This window comes from Dromiciops gliroides, chromosome 6 (assembly GCF_019393635.1).
Source record: "Dromiciops gliroides isolate mDroGli1 chromosome 6, mDroGli1.pri, whole genome shotgun sequence".
Classification (NCBI taxonomy): domain Eukaryota; kingdom Metazoa; phylum Chordata; class Mammalia; order Microbiotheria; family Microbiotheriidae; genus Dromiciops; species Dromiciops gliroides.
In genome coordinates this window covers 187546085-187564579 of record NC_057866.1, presented here as the reverse complement: position 1 = coordinate 187564579, position 18495 = coordinate 187546085, and the positions used below count along the sequence as shown (strand labels likewise).

Genomic DNA, 18495 nt, shown 5'->3' with positions numbered 1-18495 from the left:
CTACAAGAGACAAGAACAACACACAGACCAGGTCAGTCCACCAGTTTTTTTTTTCTAGTGTCAGTGACTGCCAGAAGGATGATCTAGTTAGAAAACTGAGTGATTCTCTTAGGGACTTAGGGGGAAGGAGAAGCAAGCAGGTAAGATTTCAAGTCTTATTTGGGCCTGCAATCTGTCTTCCAAAAGGAGAAAGTTTCATTTTTAAGTCAATGTCTTTCAAGTTTCAAGTTAGTTTTAAATTCAAATGGAACCAATGAACTCTTTTTGTAGTGATATAATTTCATTTTCTACATAGTATTATTCAGTTTTTCAATGGTACATTCAATATATACCCACTAATTCTGCCAAGATTTTGTATTTCTCATTTTAATGATTATACTTTATATGAATTTTCATACATTCCTGGTTACAAGAATCTTAGATCTGAAATATCTATAAGTGAAACCTAAAAGAGCTACTATACACACACACACACACACACACACACACACACACATAGAGAGAGAGAGAGAAAGGAAGTTGTTGTTCTTCATTCTCAAAGAGGACTGTGACATTACTAGGGGATGCCATGACTTGCAGTGAATTGGATTTAAGTGAGGGAGGGTTGTGCAAGGTTACTAACCTCACTCTCTCATCCAGAGCTATCTTTCTATCTTTCTATCTATCTATCTATCTATCTATCTATCTATCTATCTATCTATCTATCTATCTATCTATCTTTATATCTATCTATCTATCTATCATCTATATCAATCAGGATGACTGAAGATGACCCCAGATGTCTTAAGGCAATTGGCATTAGATGACTTGCCCAGGATCACACAGCTAGTAAGTGTCTTAGGTGAGATTTGAACTTAGGTCCTCACAACTTTGGGTCCAATGCTTTATCTACTGTGCCACCTAGCTGCCCCATAGAGAGGGTAAGTATGACTATAAATTGGGGGAAACATTTAGAACAAGGTGTTCATGTTCTAGTAATGCCATTCCAGAGTTCAGTTTCCTTATATTTTATCAATTAGGTTGTTGATGATGACTTGACTTGAACTTAGTGATTATGAATCCATGAAATAGTTAAGGCTGTGTTTCTATAGCACTTCAACATAACTGAAAAGAAATATTAACTATTATTGTTATGTGGGAAGCCCTATCTGAAGCCTAGTATTGGAACCATTAGCAGAGTTCAGAAGGCTTTGACAAAAGGAAGTATAGATCAAGAATCATTCATTTCCTGTTCCTGCTTATCCCCTGTTTTCTTTCACTTTTAAACTGTAGTCTGGAATGGGAGTCTGGTGAGATCAATTTGTGGGTAGGGGAAGGAGGGTTACATTTGAAATCAGAGGATCTGTATTTGAATCCTATCTTTGTAACTTACTACTTGTATTTGTGAGGGAAACTTGATGCATATATAAAGATTGGAGGTGTCTGCTGAAAGAAGACTTGTTTTGCAAATCAATTCATTTCAACATTTAGTGCTTCAAATTCCAACAGAACTAATAAAGCTCATTTCAGAAAGTACTTATCTAAGCCAGTTCAAAAAAGTACATATCTTGTTTTGCAATACAAAGTAAGTTCCTTGACAGTAAGTGACTCTTTCTGGGGTTAGTTTGTTTTGCCAGGTCTCAGTTTGTCTTAAGCATTGCCTATTCAGTAATTGAAGGCTAGGTAAGAATAGAAGCAAAAGATGACCATCACAAAAAAAATCTATCTGGGAGAGGAAGAGCCTGCAAGTTTCTTGCAAGAACAGAAACAATTGCTATGTAAACTCACTCTGAGCCAAACAATGAGTAAGTGAGACTTGGGCTGGGACCTATTATTGGCCAATTAGTGAAACCCAGAGTCATATGAGTTTAAAGGCATGGTCAAGTGGGTCCATTTGATTCACAATGGACTTTATGAAAGGCTGTTTTTTTTTCAGAGCTATAAGTCAAGAAATCATAAGTGAAAACTAAGTCAGACAAAAGAGTTAATTGTTCTAGTTTTTTAAAAACAATCATAGAATAAATAAATATGGAAGAAAAAAGTCTAGTCCCCAAATCCCAATATACTTTGCAAAGTATAAGCAATCAAAATTTATATTCCTTTGGACAGAACACACAAGTATAAGTATTCATATTCACATGGACAGAGGGACAAAAAAGGAAGAAGTGGGTGGAGGAGGAGGAAAAAGAAGAGGAGGAGGGGAAAGAAATACTAGCATTGGCCCACTGGAATTGGCTGGTTGGGTCCCCAGGAGGTAGCTACTACTATTCATAGATGTTTTTTTTTGTCCTTCATTCTGGAAGATGACCAAGGACATCAGGAAGGTAATATCTTGACTTGGCAAGTAAAAAAGATTTAAGTAAGTGAGACCTAGTTGTGCAAAGTCATCAGCCTCTCTCACTCCTCAAAAATTCATCTCAATTCAGTGGCAATACATCAATGGCCCCCAAATCATTGTCCTATAAAAGACTTCAAGGGATAATTGAATCTAGATGGGGAATGGAGCTTTAAATACCTGATCAAACTATATCTAGAAAGCTATTCTCCCTCCCACAGCCCAGAATGCATCATGCTTGACCATTCCCAGTAGAGGGAAAACCTCTTAGGCAGTTCTGATTGTTAGGAGGTTTTTGTTGTCATTACAGGGATATTAAATTGATGTCTTTACAACTTCTCCTCAGATTAAATTTTTCTGTAATGGTCACAATCAATATTTGAATTGAATTGCTCAATTCATTGTTGCTAATTCTGTCTTTTGAGTCTAGGCAAAATAATTTTTAGCATTTTTTTTTTCATAACTGCCCTTCAAATACTTGAAGATGATCATTTTCCTGGGAGAAGGATTTTCCCCCCTAGGCTAATTTCCCCAGTTTCTTTTAAATGATTCCTACATGTCGTTTTCAGTCCTTTCATCATCCAAATGGCCTTCTCCTAGAAATTCTCTAGCTTTTCCTCCCCCCACCTCCGCCACCATCTGTCCACCTGGGGAATCATTCCTTCACATGAGGGTGTTCTGTCCAAAGAAATATAAATTATGATTGCTTGGAGTTTAGGGGCTAGATTTTTTTTCTTCCCTACTTATTTATTCTAATATATATTTTTTTAAACTGGGATAGTTAACTCTTTTGTTTCATGTAGCTTTTATTTATGACTTCTTGAAATAGAGCTCTGGAAAACCAGTTTTTGATAAAAACCCATTGGGATTCAAATAGAGCTATTTGACTATGCCTTTAAACCCAAATCACTTTGGCTATCACTGATTGGCCAGCTTTTCTGTCTGTCTTAGATATTTCCAAATTGGGGGCAGTTAGGTGGTCCTGGATTCAGGAAGACCTGAATTCAAATCTGGCCTCAGACACATGATACTTACTAGCTGTGTGACCCTGGGCAAGTCATTTAATCCTCATTGCCCTGCAAAAAAAAAAAAAAAAAAGAAAAGAAAAGAAAGAAAAGAAAAAGAAAAAAAAGAATGACCCAATGGAGAGATTTGAAGGAGGTTTGTTAATAATGCTGATTAGCATTTACATAGTGATTTAAGATTTGTAAAGTCCTTTTGCATTTATTATCTCATTTGGTCCTCACAATATGTTCTAAGTCATCGGCCTCTTTGAGAGTCTATATTGAATTCATGCCTCATTAAAAGGATTCCTAAATTCCTTATTTACTGGGGGAGGATTGGACTAATTTAGAAATTATAATGAACGATATGAAAATATGTAACTTTATAACATTATTGATGACAATAAGTGATGTTATTTTGTAGGCCATGGCTTCTGTGGACTACAGTTCAAGTACTTCTGATAGTGAGAGTGATACTACTGAAGACAGTGAAACCACAGATACTTTCTCATCTTTTGATGAATCAGAAGAAGATGATATAAAAAACTATAGTGCCATTTCAGATGAAAAGACTCACAGAGAATTGTCATATGCATTTGAAACTGACAAAGAAAATCTCAAGGAAAAGGGTCCTGGTGGCCAGAAATTACAAACCAAAGGTAAGGAGCTCAACACATGTATATTTTATAATAGACTGAGAACATTGTATGTAAGAAAAATACAAAGTAAAAAAGACCACTTCAGGGGAGAAATTGATATTTCCAAAATACTTTAGTGATTAGCAACATAATTGTTTGATTTCATGATGGCTCCTGTTCCCAACAACCCCCACTTGAAATACTGTCATTTACCTTTTTAAAAAGTTATCTCAAATTTCATGACACACATTTAGTCAATTAAAAGCATTCTTGGGGATACTACAAAACTAGGATTGGCATCCACAGAGGTGAAGCATTGGATTGAAACAATGTAGTATATTATATTAATCATGACTCTTTGAAAAACCATTCAGATATTCTTATTACTTCTCCTTTGCTAATTTCGTAATAAGGGATCATTCAATGGGCAGAGGAGGAAGGAGAAAGTATTTGGAAATGAAGGTGATATAAAATAAGTACTATCAGTAAAAATAAGGTCCAAAATGGAGAAAAAGGAATCCCTGTCATTATTCAGTGCCTTATTGTGATTTATTGTTGGGGATTATGTACTTTATACTTGATGAGAGAAATCAGATCATAGAATTTTAAAGGTATAAGGGACATGGTCCTCAGCTCACTCTATCCTGAATCCTTGATTAGCTTTCCTCATGTTTGGAATGAAAATTCCATAATATTTCTTTCCTTTTGAAGCCCCTTCTAGGCCAAACTCAGGTGATAACTTCTCCATCAAGCCTTACTTTACTCCTCTAACTGAAAGTGATCTCTCCCTCTTCAAATTTCCCATAGCACTCTTTTAGGTTTTGAGATCTTATCTATTCTATGAATGCATTAAAACCTAGTATCCCCAAATCTAGGATATTCTTTTTAATCATAACTATCCTCTCCTTTTATTAATTCTATAATGGATTACTCACTTACTCCAAAAATCCCCATTTCTTTTACTTTACAAAAAAATTCTTCCTTAACAGCAAGAACAAGGTCTAAAACAATATTTTTCTTAGTAAGTTCCTTCACCTTTTGCAGAATGGAATTATTAATGCAAGTTAAAAATTTTGTCAACTTGATCACATGTCCAGGTAATTGAAATCCCTAAAGATTACCACATTATATTCCCTGTGACTGGTATTCCCACACTTGCCATCTATTGTCTCCTTCTCAGTCGATGGCATTTTGTATAATTCTGCCACAATTCCAATTTTTTCCTGTATTTGTCAATTATTCAAACATTTTGTTGCATAGTTACTGGTTTTCCTTGAATAATAGAGATGTATGGCCACCCATGTCCTGTAGGCTTCCTAAACCTTCTACCTGGGAAAGTAAATACCTACTCACTCTAAGGATTGACTCACTCCAATCTGCTTTCACACTGTCAGATCTAAGTTTCCAAAGGTAGATCAAAACCATATGGTTACACTAAAATTCTTTCAGAGTCTTCCCTTGTTGAGGGAGAATACATTCTTCCTCCTTACAACCTTAGAAGCTGAGGGCATGAACCCTCAATGATGGGTTTCCATTAATACAAACCAGTCACTTTCAATTATGTGAATTAGATCTTAAATATAATAATTTACATAACAAGAAGGAAAAGAAATAATAATATCACACTATATATAGAACAAATTCATGAACAATGAAATTAATCACAATCTATGTATCACCCTAAGTCACACTTTCCCCTAATGCACTCAGTGGTTGATAGTGGACACACACTTAACAAAAACCTGGCAAGGAGTATACATACATGTGGGAAAAAAATCCATGTGTTTTGGGTAACTCATATCTCTGGACTTCATCTTCAATATCAGTGCATTTAGAGATAGCCATACTACATGAAGTTTCTTCGCTAATAACTGCCTATTTGTTGGTCCTCATTGATCTCCAACCAGGCAAATCTTCTTCTATGCTACAAGCTCTTTAACTCAAAGTAATCTATAAAAGGACTTTATGGGACAGCTAGGTGGTGCAGTGGATAAAGCACTGGCCCTGGATTCAGGAGGACCTGAGTTCAAATTCGGCCTCAGACACTTGACACTTATTAGCTGTGTGAGCCTGGGCAAGTCACTTAACCCCCATTGCCCAGAAAAAAAAAAAGGCTTTATGAGACTACTGTCTCTTAATTTTGATGGTAGTATTCTTTAACATGAGAGACCTATAAAATTCATCCAGCTCTCTATCTCTGAGCTACATAAATCAGTTCAGCCAGTTATTTATTTATTCACTAGGATTCTGCATTGGGACAGCTAGGTGTCACAGTGGATAAAGCACTGGCCCTGGAGTTTGGAAGACATGAGTTCAAATCCGATCTCAGACATTTACTAGCTGTGTGACCCTAGGCAAGTCACTTAACCTCAACTGCCTTAAACATCTGGGACCATATCCAGTTATCCTGATGTATATCTTGTCATTGGACTCAGATGGCTTTGGAGGAGAGAGTGAATTGGTGACCTTCATATGAAGGGCAAACGGAGATCTATCTATCTATCTATCATCTATCTCCTCTCAATGTTTGGAATGACCTGGTCTAAAAAAAAAGAGGCCATAGGGCAGAGAGCAGATAACAGGCAGAGGGAGAGTCCAAGCCAGTAAAAACCTGAATGAGATGCTTTATATTTTATAGAATATTGAGTCAAGGAAGATTTATGATTTCCATCATAGGCACATATATTTCAACATATATATGTGTATATGTATGTGCATGTATGTGTGTGTGTGCATGTATGTATGTATAGACTATCTACTGTTGATTGAGAGCAAAATCCAAACCTGAAAAAATTATAGAAAGAATTTTTCAAGTCATTTGGAAGAGGGGAGAGTGAAAAAAAAATTGTGGCTAGTGTCCCCTCAGCCTTGGTGAGTTTTACATTATATAAAGTTCAAACAAGGGTGTAAAAATAAACAGCTGAGTGGTCTGCAGTTTCTAGATAAGGCACATGAGTTTGAGATATATAGCAGCAGACAAGTGTAAACATTCAATAAACAAGGGGCAAGATTCAAACACAAGCACTGGGTAAGATTCCAATATAAGACCTGGGGGAATCCAAACATTCCTTGCAGCAATCTCTAGCTCCCCTGGAGGGTTTCTAGGGTCAGCATGACCTGAATTAATATCCTGAATTAAGCAATATCTAGGCACCCAAGGCTAGATTTAAACACTTAAAAAATAAGGCATTTTCTCCACATTAGCAAGTCACAGAGGACTTGTGATTACCATTATCAGAGGGAGAAACCACATTCTCCACCCTGACACTAAGAGAACCACAGTCCTCAGAAATACTGAAGCATTTCATTTATGGAAATGACAAACATAGTGAAGGGGTTTTTTTTGTTGTTGTTTGTTTTGTTTTTTAGCTTTATCAAGAATGTTTGAAAGACAAAGAAATCTATTTTTATCAAACACTATACTTAAATGAATGATAAATGCAGCACATTTTCAAGGTTTTATCCAACTCTCTTTCTTTGTATTGTAAAAATTATATTAACTGGGTCTAATCTGTGAACTCCTGGCTGGCTGGCTATTAGCTGCCTGAGTCAGTCTTTAAGGGCCATTTAAAAAAACCCCCAACTGCTTCTCCTAGACTGATGAGAAAACACCTCTTTCAATTTAAGCAAATACCAGGGTTTATTGAGGTGAACCTATTTAGAAATAAGAATAGAAGTAGGATAATATGACCTGAAACCTTGACCAAAAAACTCTTCTTTGCCTTTAATTTTTCTTATCCCCCTGTGTCTCTTGGTTGTGGGTGTGGCTGGAATTGCTGCTGCTGCCTGTGCTTACAACCCCCCAGTCCCATCTCCTTTCTCAGTCCTCTAGGTGTCCTTTCACTACTCTGCTCGACTACCTCACTCTCATTCTTCCTCTCACTGTCTCTGTAGCATTCTCCGCTCTCTGTACTGTTCCTGTAGCCTCCTTTCTCTCTAGTTGTCCTACCCTTCTTCTCCTACCGCACCCACTTTTACTACCAACTGAACTTCTAGCATCCCTACCCCCCAGGCTATATATGCCTTCTTCTTCTCAGAGGCCCTGGGTCGGGCTGCCCACACACACCAAGCTAATTTGTTGGCTCCCTAAGGTCCCGGCCAGGGCAGGGGGGTGGTGGCTCAAGGGAGCTGTGCCCCCTGCTGCACACCCAGGGCCTCCACACAGGCCTTACTGCACCATGCCTGAGGGCTCCGGGTTTTCACAGCTGAAATGGAGGGAGAGGGGCGGCTCCAGACTGGCTCACACAGTATGTTTATGAATATATACACATACGTATATGTATGTATGCACACAATGTGACAATATAGTAGTATATATCATACACACATTCGAATATATACACATGTGTTTATCACATGCACCCACATGTATATGTACATTATATGTGTATATATACACATGCATGTATTTCCATATTATTTGGATACTGCATTATTTAATGAAATCAGTAAAATTGTGTGGGACAAGATTTGGTCTTTGTTTATCTCAACTGTAATTTTTTCTTAGAGTAAGCCATATAGAAACATTCTTAGTTACAGCATTTCCTATAAAATTAATTTACTTTTTCTTCTTCCAAGGAGCAGATATATAAAAGACTCTAGCATGGTATAGACTAATAGAAAATGGTAATTACAGTGCCTGGTGCATAGTAGGTGCTTCATAAACACTTATTGACTTTAGCATTTTGTATAGGAGGCTCTATGATAGTATAGGCAAAAATAGATGGCAAAATGGGTAGAGCATTGGACTGAGGGGAAAGAAGGTCTGAGTTCAAATTTTGCCTTAGTCACTTACTAGTTGTGTGACCCTGGGTATATCTTTTAACCTCTATATGCTTTGGTTTGTTCATCAGTAAAGTAAGGATAATATTAGTAAAAGAGTTAATATATTAAATATATTAAAAGCACTTCACAAGCTTAGAACACTATACAAGTACTACACATTATTTAATATTTGAAGATGCTCTTATTATTATCATCATATTTTTATTTTAAAATTGAATGTATGATGTCCCTTTTTAAGGATTAACAGAATGTAAGGAATTTCTGAGGAAATTGTCCATCTTTATTTGGAAAAGTCTCACAAAATCTCAGTAAGTATGCTGGAATTCACTAAAATTAATAAGTAAATCACTTCTAGAAAACTTTTCCACATTTGTTTTGGCAGTTATAATACCCTTTCTGGCAAGAAGAATTCTTCAGGCACAACTAATTGGGAGAGAAGATGTGTGTTTGCATACCTCTGAGACAAAACAGAATTTGACAGTATCTTGAAAGTGTAGAATAAGTCATGGAAACATTTGAAAAGTAGCAAAAAAAATTGAGGTTATTTTGCAGCCACTTTTAATATTGTGTAAGATTTACCTGACAATATAAATTCAATTTATCCAATGATCGATCCATTAGAAGTCCAAATTATTGTGTTTCTAAATTTTGTCCAAAGAAAGCAAATATTCTGCAACCTTATTTATGCCTCATAGACATTCTTATGTAAGTTTGAGTAAAGGCTTAACTTTGAACAGTTAACAGATTAATGGATGTGATTATGCACACACTTGTAATTGGTAAATATAATCTTTTGCTTTGATTGTGGGTCATGAGTAGATTAAGATGTTTATTTTCCACAATTGTATTTGTATTCTAGAAGTAATATATTTCACAGATAGGTTCACCAAATCAGGTTCTTGTTAGAATGTCAGAATAAGTTAGGCATTGTGCTAAATGAGGGATAGAAAAAGTAAAAGGCAGAAAACAATTCTTGTTTTCAAGTTCACAATGTGATATGGAGGAAACATGCAAATAACTGCATAAAAACAAGATAGATGACAAGGGAAATGGGAAGCAATCTCAGAAGGAAAGCACTAAGGAGATCTGGAAAAGTCCTCTCAAAGAAGTTGGGACTTCAGCTGCGATGGAAAGAAGGACTGGAAAGGGAGGGGGTGGAGATGAGGACCAGGTGGGTTCCAGGTATAGGAAAAATCAGTGCAAATGTCCTGAGTCAGAGGTTCAGCTAATTATTCCATAATGAGAGTATTAATGTAATTGTTTAAGAGGAATATTATCCATGTGTTACTTAATTTACTCTACAGAATTTGACCTGCTTTTGGACCACTATAACTTTGTAGTTCTATGACACATTATTTGATTTTATTTTCTTACAAATTGGAAATGAATTAATTTTTTGACTTTTACTGTTATTTTCATTTTCACTTTTGTCAGGTGCATTTATATTATTTTTCTTTCTGTTCAGGAAGGTCAGCTTACTTAAGGATTTTGTTGAGTCTGAATTTTTTTTGATTGATGGAGATTCATTATTTATCACTTGCATATGGAATAGGACATTAAAGAAAGGACAAAATCTTCACTTCTTCTATCTGGTGGAACAGTTTCTGCATAATTTCAACCAAAAGGAAGCCAGATATGTAATTTTTTTCTTTAAGGTAACAAAAATGTCTCTTTTCACAGTTTATAGAAAGATATTAAGCATATACATATCTATGTGTATATATATGTAGATATGTGTACATATATGTAGATATGTATGTGGTAATATGTATAGATGTATAGGTGTGTGTATATATGTCTGTCTGTCTATCTATCTATCTATCAGCATTTGCTAGGTGCCTGCTATGTTCCTGCCAAGCACAATGCTTGGTGGAGAGGATACAAAAAGAGGCAAAAGGCAGTTCCTGTGTTCAAGATGTTTACAATATAATGGGAGAGAAAACATGCAAGTAAACATATAGAAAATTAGCTATAAACTAGATAAATAGGAGGTAATTAATGGAAGGAAGGCACTAAACTTAAGAAGAATCAGGGAAGTCTTCCAGTAAAAGAAAGGATTTTAATTGAGACTTAAAGGAAGCTAGGGAGGTCATTATGAAGATTTGAGGAGAAAGAGCCTTCTAGACATGGGAGACAGTTTGTAATTTTACAAGGAAGTGTTATTTTCAGGTGATTAATAAAAATTCACCATCAGTATTCATTTCATTATGCATTGACTTTGGCTCTTCAGATATAAGCATCAATGTCTAATCAAAGGCTACTTGTTTTATTGTTGGAAGAGTAATGACTCTATCTTTCTTGTGCTACACTAACTCTTTTAAAATTTTGTACAGGATGCAGAAAATATCTATTTTAATTATCCTGAACTACTCAGCCTCCGCACTGCATTGATAAAGCATCTAGAGCACAACACGCAAGTTCCCATTCATACTGAATTTTCCAGTTGCTTGTCTCCAGAATGGGAAATTTTTCTTAAAGAAAGTTACCCATACTTCCTAATTGTCTCAGATGAAGGAATAATAGCTCATCAAACTGACTATTTAAACATAATAATAATTCATGCTCTTCAGAAGAAAATCAACGTGGTCCTTGCTTCAGGACAAGAAACAAATGTCCTCCGAGTTTTTGGCTACCAAGCCCAGAGTTTATACACTCACAGGGAATTTTTTGACAAGGTATGTTTATTATATGAACCACTTCAAGGAAACAAGTAAATTGAATTAAACACAACATGTGTAAAAGGCTATCCAGCTCTAATTTGCTCATATTCTTGATTTTAGGGTAGCTTTTAAAATATTCACTGAAATAACACGTACAAATGATAAATATAGAAAAAGCCTCAGTTAACTCCCTTATGTTTTAAAAATCCTTATGGATTAGTATAGACTTTAAAACATACTAGTAAGTCTGGGGCAGCTAGGTGGCGCTGTGGATAAAGCACCGACCCTGGATTCAGGAGTACCTGAGTTCAAATCCGGCCTCAGACACTTAACACTTACTAGCTGTGTGACCCTGGGCAAGTCATTTAACCCCAATTGCCTTACCGAAAAAAACAAAAAAAAAACCCCAAAAAACATACTAATAAGTCTAATAAAGGTCTAGAATATTACTGATAATCTCCTTCATTAGATAATTTTTTATTTTAAATTGTATTACTATCTTTTGTTTTTGCATTACTTTCATTTCCAAATATATTCCCTTCCTTCCCTCCCTAAAGAATCATCCTTTTGTAATATAAAAATTTAGAAGAGAGAGAAGAAAAAAACAGTTCAGCAAAATTAAAAGATCATTGAATTCTGACTGATTAGGTGAATACACACACATATACTCATATCCATGTCCATATCTATATCTATATCTATCTATATTTCAAATATGTCAGGGAATGTAGTAAAATCAAAAATTATATATACATATATATATTGTCTCTCTCTCTCTCTCTCTCTCTCTCTCTCTCTCTCTCTCTCTCTCTCTCTCTCCAATGAGAGGTAAGTGACTTGCCCAGGATCACACAACTAGTAAGTGTCAAGTGTCAGAGGCTGGATTTGAACTCAGGTCCTTCTGAATCCAGGGCAGGTGCTTTATCCATTGCACTACCTAGCTGCCCCCCAAAGCAATATATTTATGTAGCAGTTTGTACTTTTAAAAAGCACTTGCTATTTAAATTCACTTTAAGTATTCTTATAGCAATTATTTTATGTAGGTAGAGTTGGTATCATTACCTATACTTTAGAGATGAGCAAATTGAGCTACAGACACCAGGTAAACCCATTTTCCTGTAGTCATCTGATGGCAGAGCTATCTCTTTTTTTATTTCTTCTTAAAGTTAGAATTAATTTTGCAACATTACCTTTTTGAGGTATGACTCAAATTAGGATACATAAACTGTGGGGATAGGAAAAGAGATTTTCCATTTTCCTCTTCACATTTTCAAATGACTGCCTGATAGTTTCTGCCATTATTAGCTTCACTTTGGTATCTCTAAGTTTATTCACTTTAGCCCGAGAGCTTTATGCCTTTATGGGAGTAGAGACATAGAATGGATTTCCTTCACTGGTCTTTCCACAGGCTTGTATTTCCTCTGAGCATGGCTAAGTTGCCCATTCTATTTCTTTGTGGCATCAGTTTTGCTTGTCATTATGAAATTGAAATTCTCTGTAAGAAGGACGTGTAAGCTATTTTGATTAGAAGCTAAAATTAATGATTTTTTTAAAAAGATTTGAAATATACTTTGACCATATTTTGCCATCACCAGTTTTGCTTAGTTTTAGTTTTGAGGGGGGGGGGTTTGCGTTTGTTGTTGTTGTTGTTTGCAACAAACATTTATTCTATTTTTTCCAGTTACATGTAAGGGTAGTTTTCAACATTCATTTTCATAAGATTTAGAGTTCCAAATTTTTCTCCCTCCCTCCCTTTCCTCCTCCCTCCACAAGACAGCAACCAATCTGATATAGGTTATATATGTACAATCCATAAGTGCTCTTTTTATCAGTTCTTTCTTTGTGAGTGGATAGTATGCTTCATCATTAGTCCCTTGGGATTGTCTTGGATCATTGTATTGCTGAGAGTAGTTAAATCATTCACAGTTGCTCATCACACAATACTCCTATTACTATGCACAATGTCCTCCCAGTTCTGCTCACTTCACTATACATCAGTTCATATGAGTCTTTCCAGGTTTTTCTGGGATCATCCTTTCTGTCACTTCCTATAGCACAATACCATTCCACTACAATCATATACTATAACTTCTTCAGTCATTCCTCAATTGATGGACATTCTCTTGATTCTCAATTCTTAGCCATCACAAAGATTTACTATAAATATTTTTTTTTGTACAATTTCCCCCCTTTTTTCTTTTTCATGATTACTTTAAACTGTTTCCTTTCATCCTATTCCCTTCCCCATGATATTTACTCTATTATCTATCTTCTTTCACCCTATCCCTCTTCAAAAGGGATTTGCTTCTGTCCATCCCCTCCTCCAATCTGCCCTCCCTTCTTTTGCCTCTCTCTCTTTATCCCTTTCCCATCCTATTTTCCTGCAGAGTTAGAGTACTCCACCCAATTGAGCATGGATGTTATTCCCTCCTTGAGCCAATTCTGATGATATTAAGGTCTTTGAGCCAATTCTGATGAGAGTTAGGATCATTTACTGTCCAGATTAAATAGATTATTCCACCCAATTGGGTGTGTGTGTGTTAATCTCTCCTTGAGCCAGCTCTGATGAGATTAAGGTCTTTCAGCATATTCTGATGAGTATAAAGTTCATTTACTGCACTGTTTCTCCCCCATCTCTTCCTCCACTCCATAAACCCTTTCCTGTTTCTTTCACATGGGATTTCACCCCATTCTAACTCTGTCCTTCCCCCTCCCCCAGTGAATTCCCCTCACCCCTCAATTTTACTCTAAAGATGTCATCATGGGCAGCTAGGTGTCATAGTGGACAAAGCATCCACCCTGGACCCAGGGGGACCCCAGCCAAAACCTAACCTCAGCCATGAGACAGTCACCCATTGCACAACCCCAGGTTTGTCCCCCAACTCCAATTTTTTATGGTTCTCTAGGGTCTTGTATTTGAAAGTGAAATTTGCCTTTCAGTTCAGGTCATTTCATCACGGATACCTGAAAGTCCTCTTTTTCATTGAAGTCCTATTTTTTCCTCTGGAAGATTATACATAGTTTTGCTCGATATGTGATTCTTGATTATAATCCCAATCCCTTTGCCCTCTGGAATATCATATTCCATGCCCTCTGGTCCTTTAATGTAGAAGCTGCTAGATCTTGTGCTATCCTTATTAGGGCTCCACAGTATTTTTGTTCTTTATTTTTGGCAGCTTGCAATATTTTCTCCTTGACCCGGGAGCTCTGTAATATTCCTGGGAGTTTTCCTTTTGGGATTTCTTTCAAAAAGTGATCAGTGTATTCTTTCAATTTCTATTTTACCTTCTGCTTCTAGAATATCAGGTCAGTTTTCCCTGAAAATTTCTTGGAAGATAATGTCTAAACTCTTTCCTTGATCATGGTTTTCAGGTAGACCAATAATTTTCAAATTATCTCTCTTGGATCTATTTTCCAGGTCAGCAGTTTTTCCAAGAAGATATTTCACATTACCCTCTATTTTTTATTCATTTGGTTTTGCTTTATTGTATCTTGGTTTCTCATAAAGTCACTGGCTTCCATTTGTTCAATCCTAATTTTTAGGCAATTATTTTCATCAGAAAACTTTTCCATTTGACTTTTCAAGCTGTTGACTTTTTTCTCATGTCTTTCCTGCATCACCCTCAATTCTCTTTCCATTTTTCCTCTACCTCTCTGGCTTTATCTTCAAAGTCCTTTTTGAGCTCCTCTATGGCCTGAGACCAATTCATATTTTTCTTTGAAGCATTAGATAAAGGGGCCCTAATGTTGACATCTTCCTCTGAGGGTACACCACGATTTTCCTTGTCACTAAAGAAACTTTCTATGTCTCTTACCTTTCTCTGTCTGCTCATCTTGCCTTTCTTTTACTTGACTTTTAGCTCCTTAAAGTGGGGCACTGTTTCCAGGCTGCACTATCCCAAGTTTCAGTAGTTCCCAGGTGGTATGATTTAAGGAGGATCAGGTCATTCACTAGCCTGGCCTGTTCCCTGGTCCGTAGATGACCACAGACCAACTTGCTGATTAACCATCTTTGTGTGCTGTGGTTGTCAGCTCTGACTGGTCTGTGTCTCTCCTCTACCGTGGCCACTCCTACTCAAGCCTACCTCCTGGTTCCCAACAGGGGTGAACAACCCAAGTTCTGCCTCAGCATTAGCAGAGAACCCTGTAACCCCCCCCCCCCCCCCCGTCAAAGTCTCAACCCTCTCAACAGACTGTGTGCTTAGTTCCAGATGACACTGGCACTGCAGCTGATTCAGAGGCTCTGGGGGATCTCTTTATCTGGTGAGACCTTCCTGGGACTGGATCTGTGTCAGGGTGACTGTGGCATTGAGCTCCACTCTTGTCTCAGCATAGCAGCTCCATCCTGCCAACATTCCAAGCCATCCTTGGTTGGAAAATGATGTTAGCACATTCTTCTGTGGATTTTGCTGCTCCAAGAATGTCCTATGGCATTATTTGGATTTTTATTTTTTTTTGGAGAAATTGTGTTGTGAGTTTGAGAGCTCACTGCCTTTCCCAACACCAGTATTTAGATACCTTTATTTTAACCAAATGTGATTTTGTGGCCTTAGGAAGTAAGGAAACTCCCTCTGCCAATGCTGAGCAGTGCCTTTGTGGCAACTTAGGGTATTAGATAATTAGCTTATGCACTGAGAGGTTGGATCTTTTCAAAGTCACTACAGCTGGTATGTGTCAGAGGTGTGAAGTGAACTCATCTTCTTGCCTTCAAGCTCAAGTTTCTGCACATTATGCCTCCTTAACTAAAAAAGCCCAGAAAAACTCAGTAGGAAAGAATAGAAATAATAATCATGAACAACAACAAAAGGATAGACCTTTAAGTAATATTTTAAAATTTACAACGTGCTTTTGAGGCAGCTAGGTGGTACAGAGGATTGAATACTGGAATTGGAGCCAAGAAGTCTAAGTCTTGCCTCAAACACTTAGTTTAATGACCCTGGATGGCTCATTTAGCCCTTCTTAGCTTCAGTTTCTCATCTGTAAAATCACCACTCACTTTCCAGGATTGTTTTGAGGATAAAATGAGATAATATATGCAAAACATTTTGTAACCTTTAAAGTGCTATACAAATGATAACTATTGTTATTATAGGTATCTTATTGGGAAGGATAAGCAGAATATATTAAATGTTTTGACATGTAATATTTTAAGTTCTTCTAGCTGGTCCTGCTTTTAGCTTCAAGACCTGTGTTGCAGGGTTCATTTTTCTTGGCTGCTTTTATTAGAATTTAAGACTGCAAGACAAAAGGGAGGGAGCTGTTCTGGAAGAACAGTGCTTCTATAAGGGGATGGCAGAAAAGGAAAGATGGCAGATGCCAACAGGGAAGACCTTAGGTGTGCAGCTTTCATTGCTTCTAACTTCATGGGCAGGCTTGTTGTTCAGGCATTAATAAAGATATATATATATATATTCCAATCTAAACCCTTCTCACTCCCTCTCCCCCTTGCCCCCAATTATTCAGGACTCAAATAGAGTCTTTAGACAAAAGAGTTGATGTGGCACTAATAGGGAACTTTCCATCATCACCAGTGGGGAGAGAAGGTATAGAGGACCACTGCAAAATTGGTACTCTCTGAATTGCCTGGTGAGGAATGGGGAATAAGAGTCAGGGACCCAGCCAATTTTAACTGAACCACACTAAGCAAGCAGGTGGGGAGAGGAGCAATGCCCAGTCTCTGGGTTCATTAAGCTGTAGTCAGTCAATAAGTATTGACTAAGTGCCTGTTATCTGCTGGGTAGTATGTCAAATTGTTCTCGGGATACAAAGAAAGGTAATCTTTTCAAGATGCTCCCAGTCTAATAGTGGAGATAACATGCAAACTATGTGAAAAAGATATATACAGGATGAAATTGAAATAGTCAAGAGGAAAAGGTCGGGGGGCGGTCAGGAAAGTTTTCTTGTGGAAGGTGGAATATTACCTGGGACTTGAAGAAAGCCAGAGAGGCCAAGAGGCTGAGGTGAGGACAAAGAACATTCCATGCATGGGGACAGTCAGTGAAAATGACCCCCTAGAGCATGCTATGGGAGGAAAGGTAAGTGGGCCAGTATCATGGAATTATAGAGTAAGAGGGGCAGGCTATGAAAGGCTTTGAATAACAAAGCATAATGTCTCCTGTGCGATGGAATCGTACCTGTCAAACCAATTTTTTTTTTTTGGTGAGGCAATTGGGGTTAAGTGACTTGCCCAGGGTCACACAGCTAGTAATTGTTAAGTGTCTGAGGCCGCATTTGAACTCAGGTCCTTCTGAATCCAGTGCTGGTACGCTAATCACTGCACCACCTAGCTGCCCCTCAAACCAATTTTCACCAGCTCACAAAGACATGCTCAATAATATGGCTCTCCTCTTTCCTTCTCACTATCAACTTTTTCTAAAACTCCATCATGGTATGGAGGTGGCCTTGGGTTCTCAAAGGCTATCACAGTGGAGTATAGATTCAAAGGGATCCTAGTCAGCTGGAAAGATTTATGAACCCAGTGATGAGTTTCCTTTCAGTGGGCCAACCTAATTAAGTTATTAGAAGCATATGATGAGTATAAACACAAAATGATTACTTTTTCACCCTCAACAATTATTGAAGCCCATCTCCTAAATTATAGAGGGACTGCAATCTGAAACAGTGATGGGAGAAACCACTTGGGCAAAGAGATTTTCAATGTGTTGTAGCAATCTGGCTAATAGCCACAATTCTCCTGATGTATTTTGCCAGTGGGTGGGTCTGTTTACAAACTGTCAGGCAATTTAGATAAAAGTATTAGTTAGCTATCCTTAGTCTGCTTTGAGAATGTATTATCTGACCAGTTGTAAACCTAAACTTAGTCATATAACAGATTGTTACATCATACTTAAGAAATAGTTTTTAGCTAGAGATTATACATGTTTAATTTACATAGAACATGAAATTATTTCCATTTTTTAGCACAAAGAAGAATTACATCAAGCTCATAAGGCCATCATTAAGAGTTTTCAAGTGTCTCAGGCTACAGAGCTGCTTTTGTACAAATATTTGAAGCTGAACTTGGGAAACATGAAAAAAGAGGTAAGACTTTCTCTAGAAACTTTGTATATAATAGTAATTGCTAGCAATCAAGT

General features: G+C 37.1%; 1 protein-coding gene across 1 annotated transcript in view; it reads left to right on the top strand.

Moving 5' to 3' along the window:
- The first annotated feature begins 3745 nt into the window (after positions 1-3745).
- Positions 3746-18495, top strand: part of LOC122732164 (probable ATP-dependent RNA helicase DDX60) — an 81233-nt gene continuing 66483 nt past the window's right edge. Inside the window, exons 1-5 of the mRNA XM_043972299.1 lie at positions 3746-3977; positions 8980-9049; positions 10207-10396; positions 11075-11416; positions 18323-18442. Coding sequence (XP_043828234.1) covers positions 3746-3977; positions 8980-9049; positions 10207-10396; positions 11075-11416; positions 18323-18442 — 954 coding nt within the window. The remainder of the gene's footprint in view (positions 3978-8979; positions 9050-10206; positions 10397-11074; positions 11417-18322; positions 18443-18495) is intronic.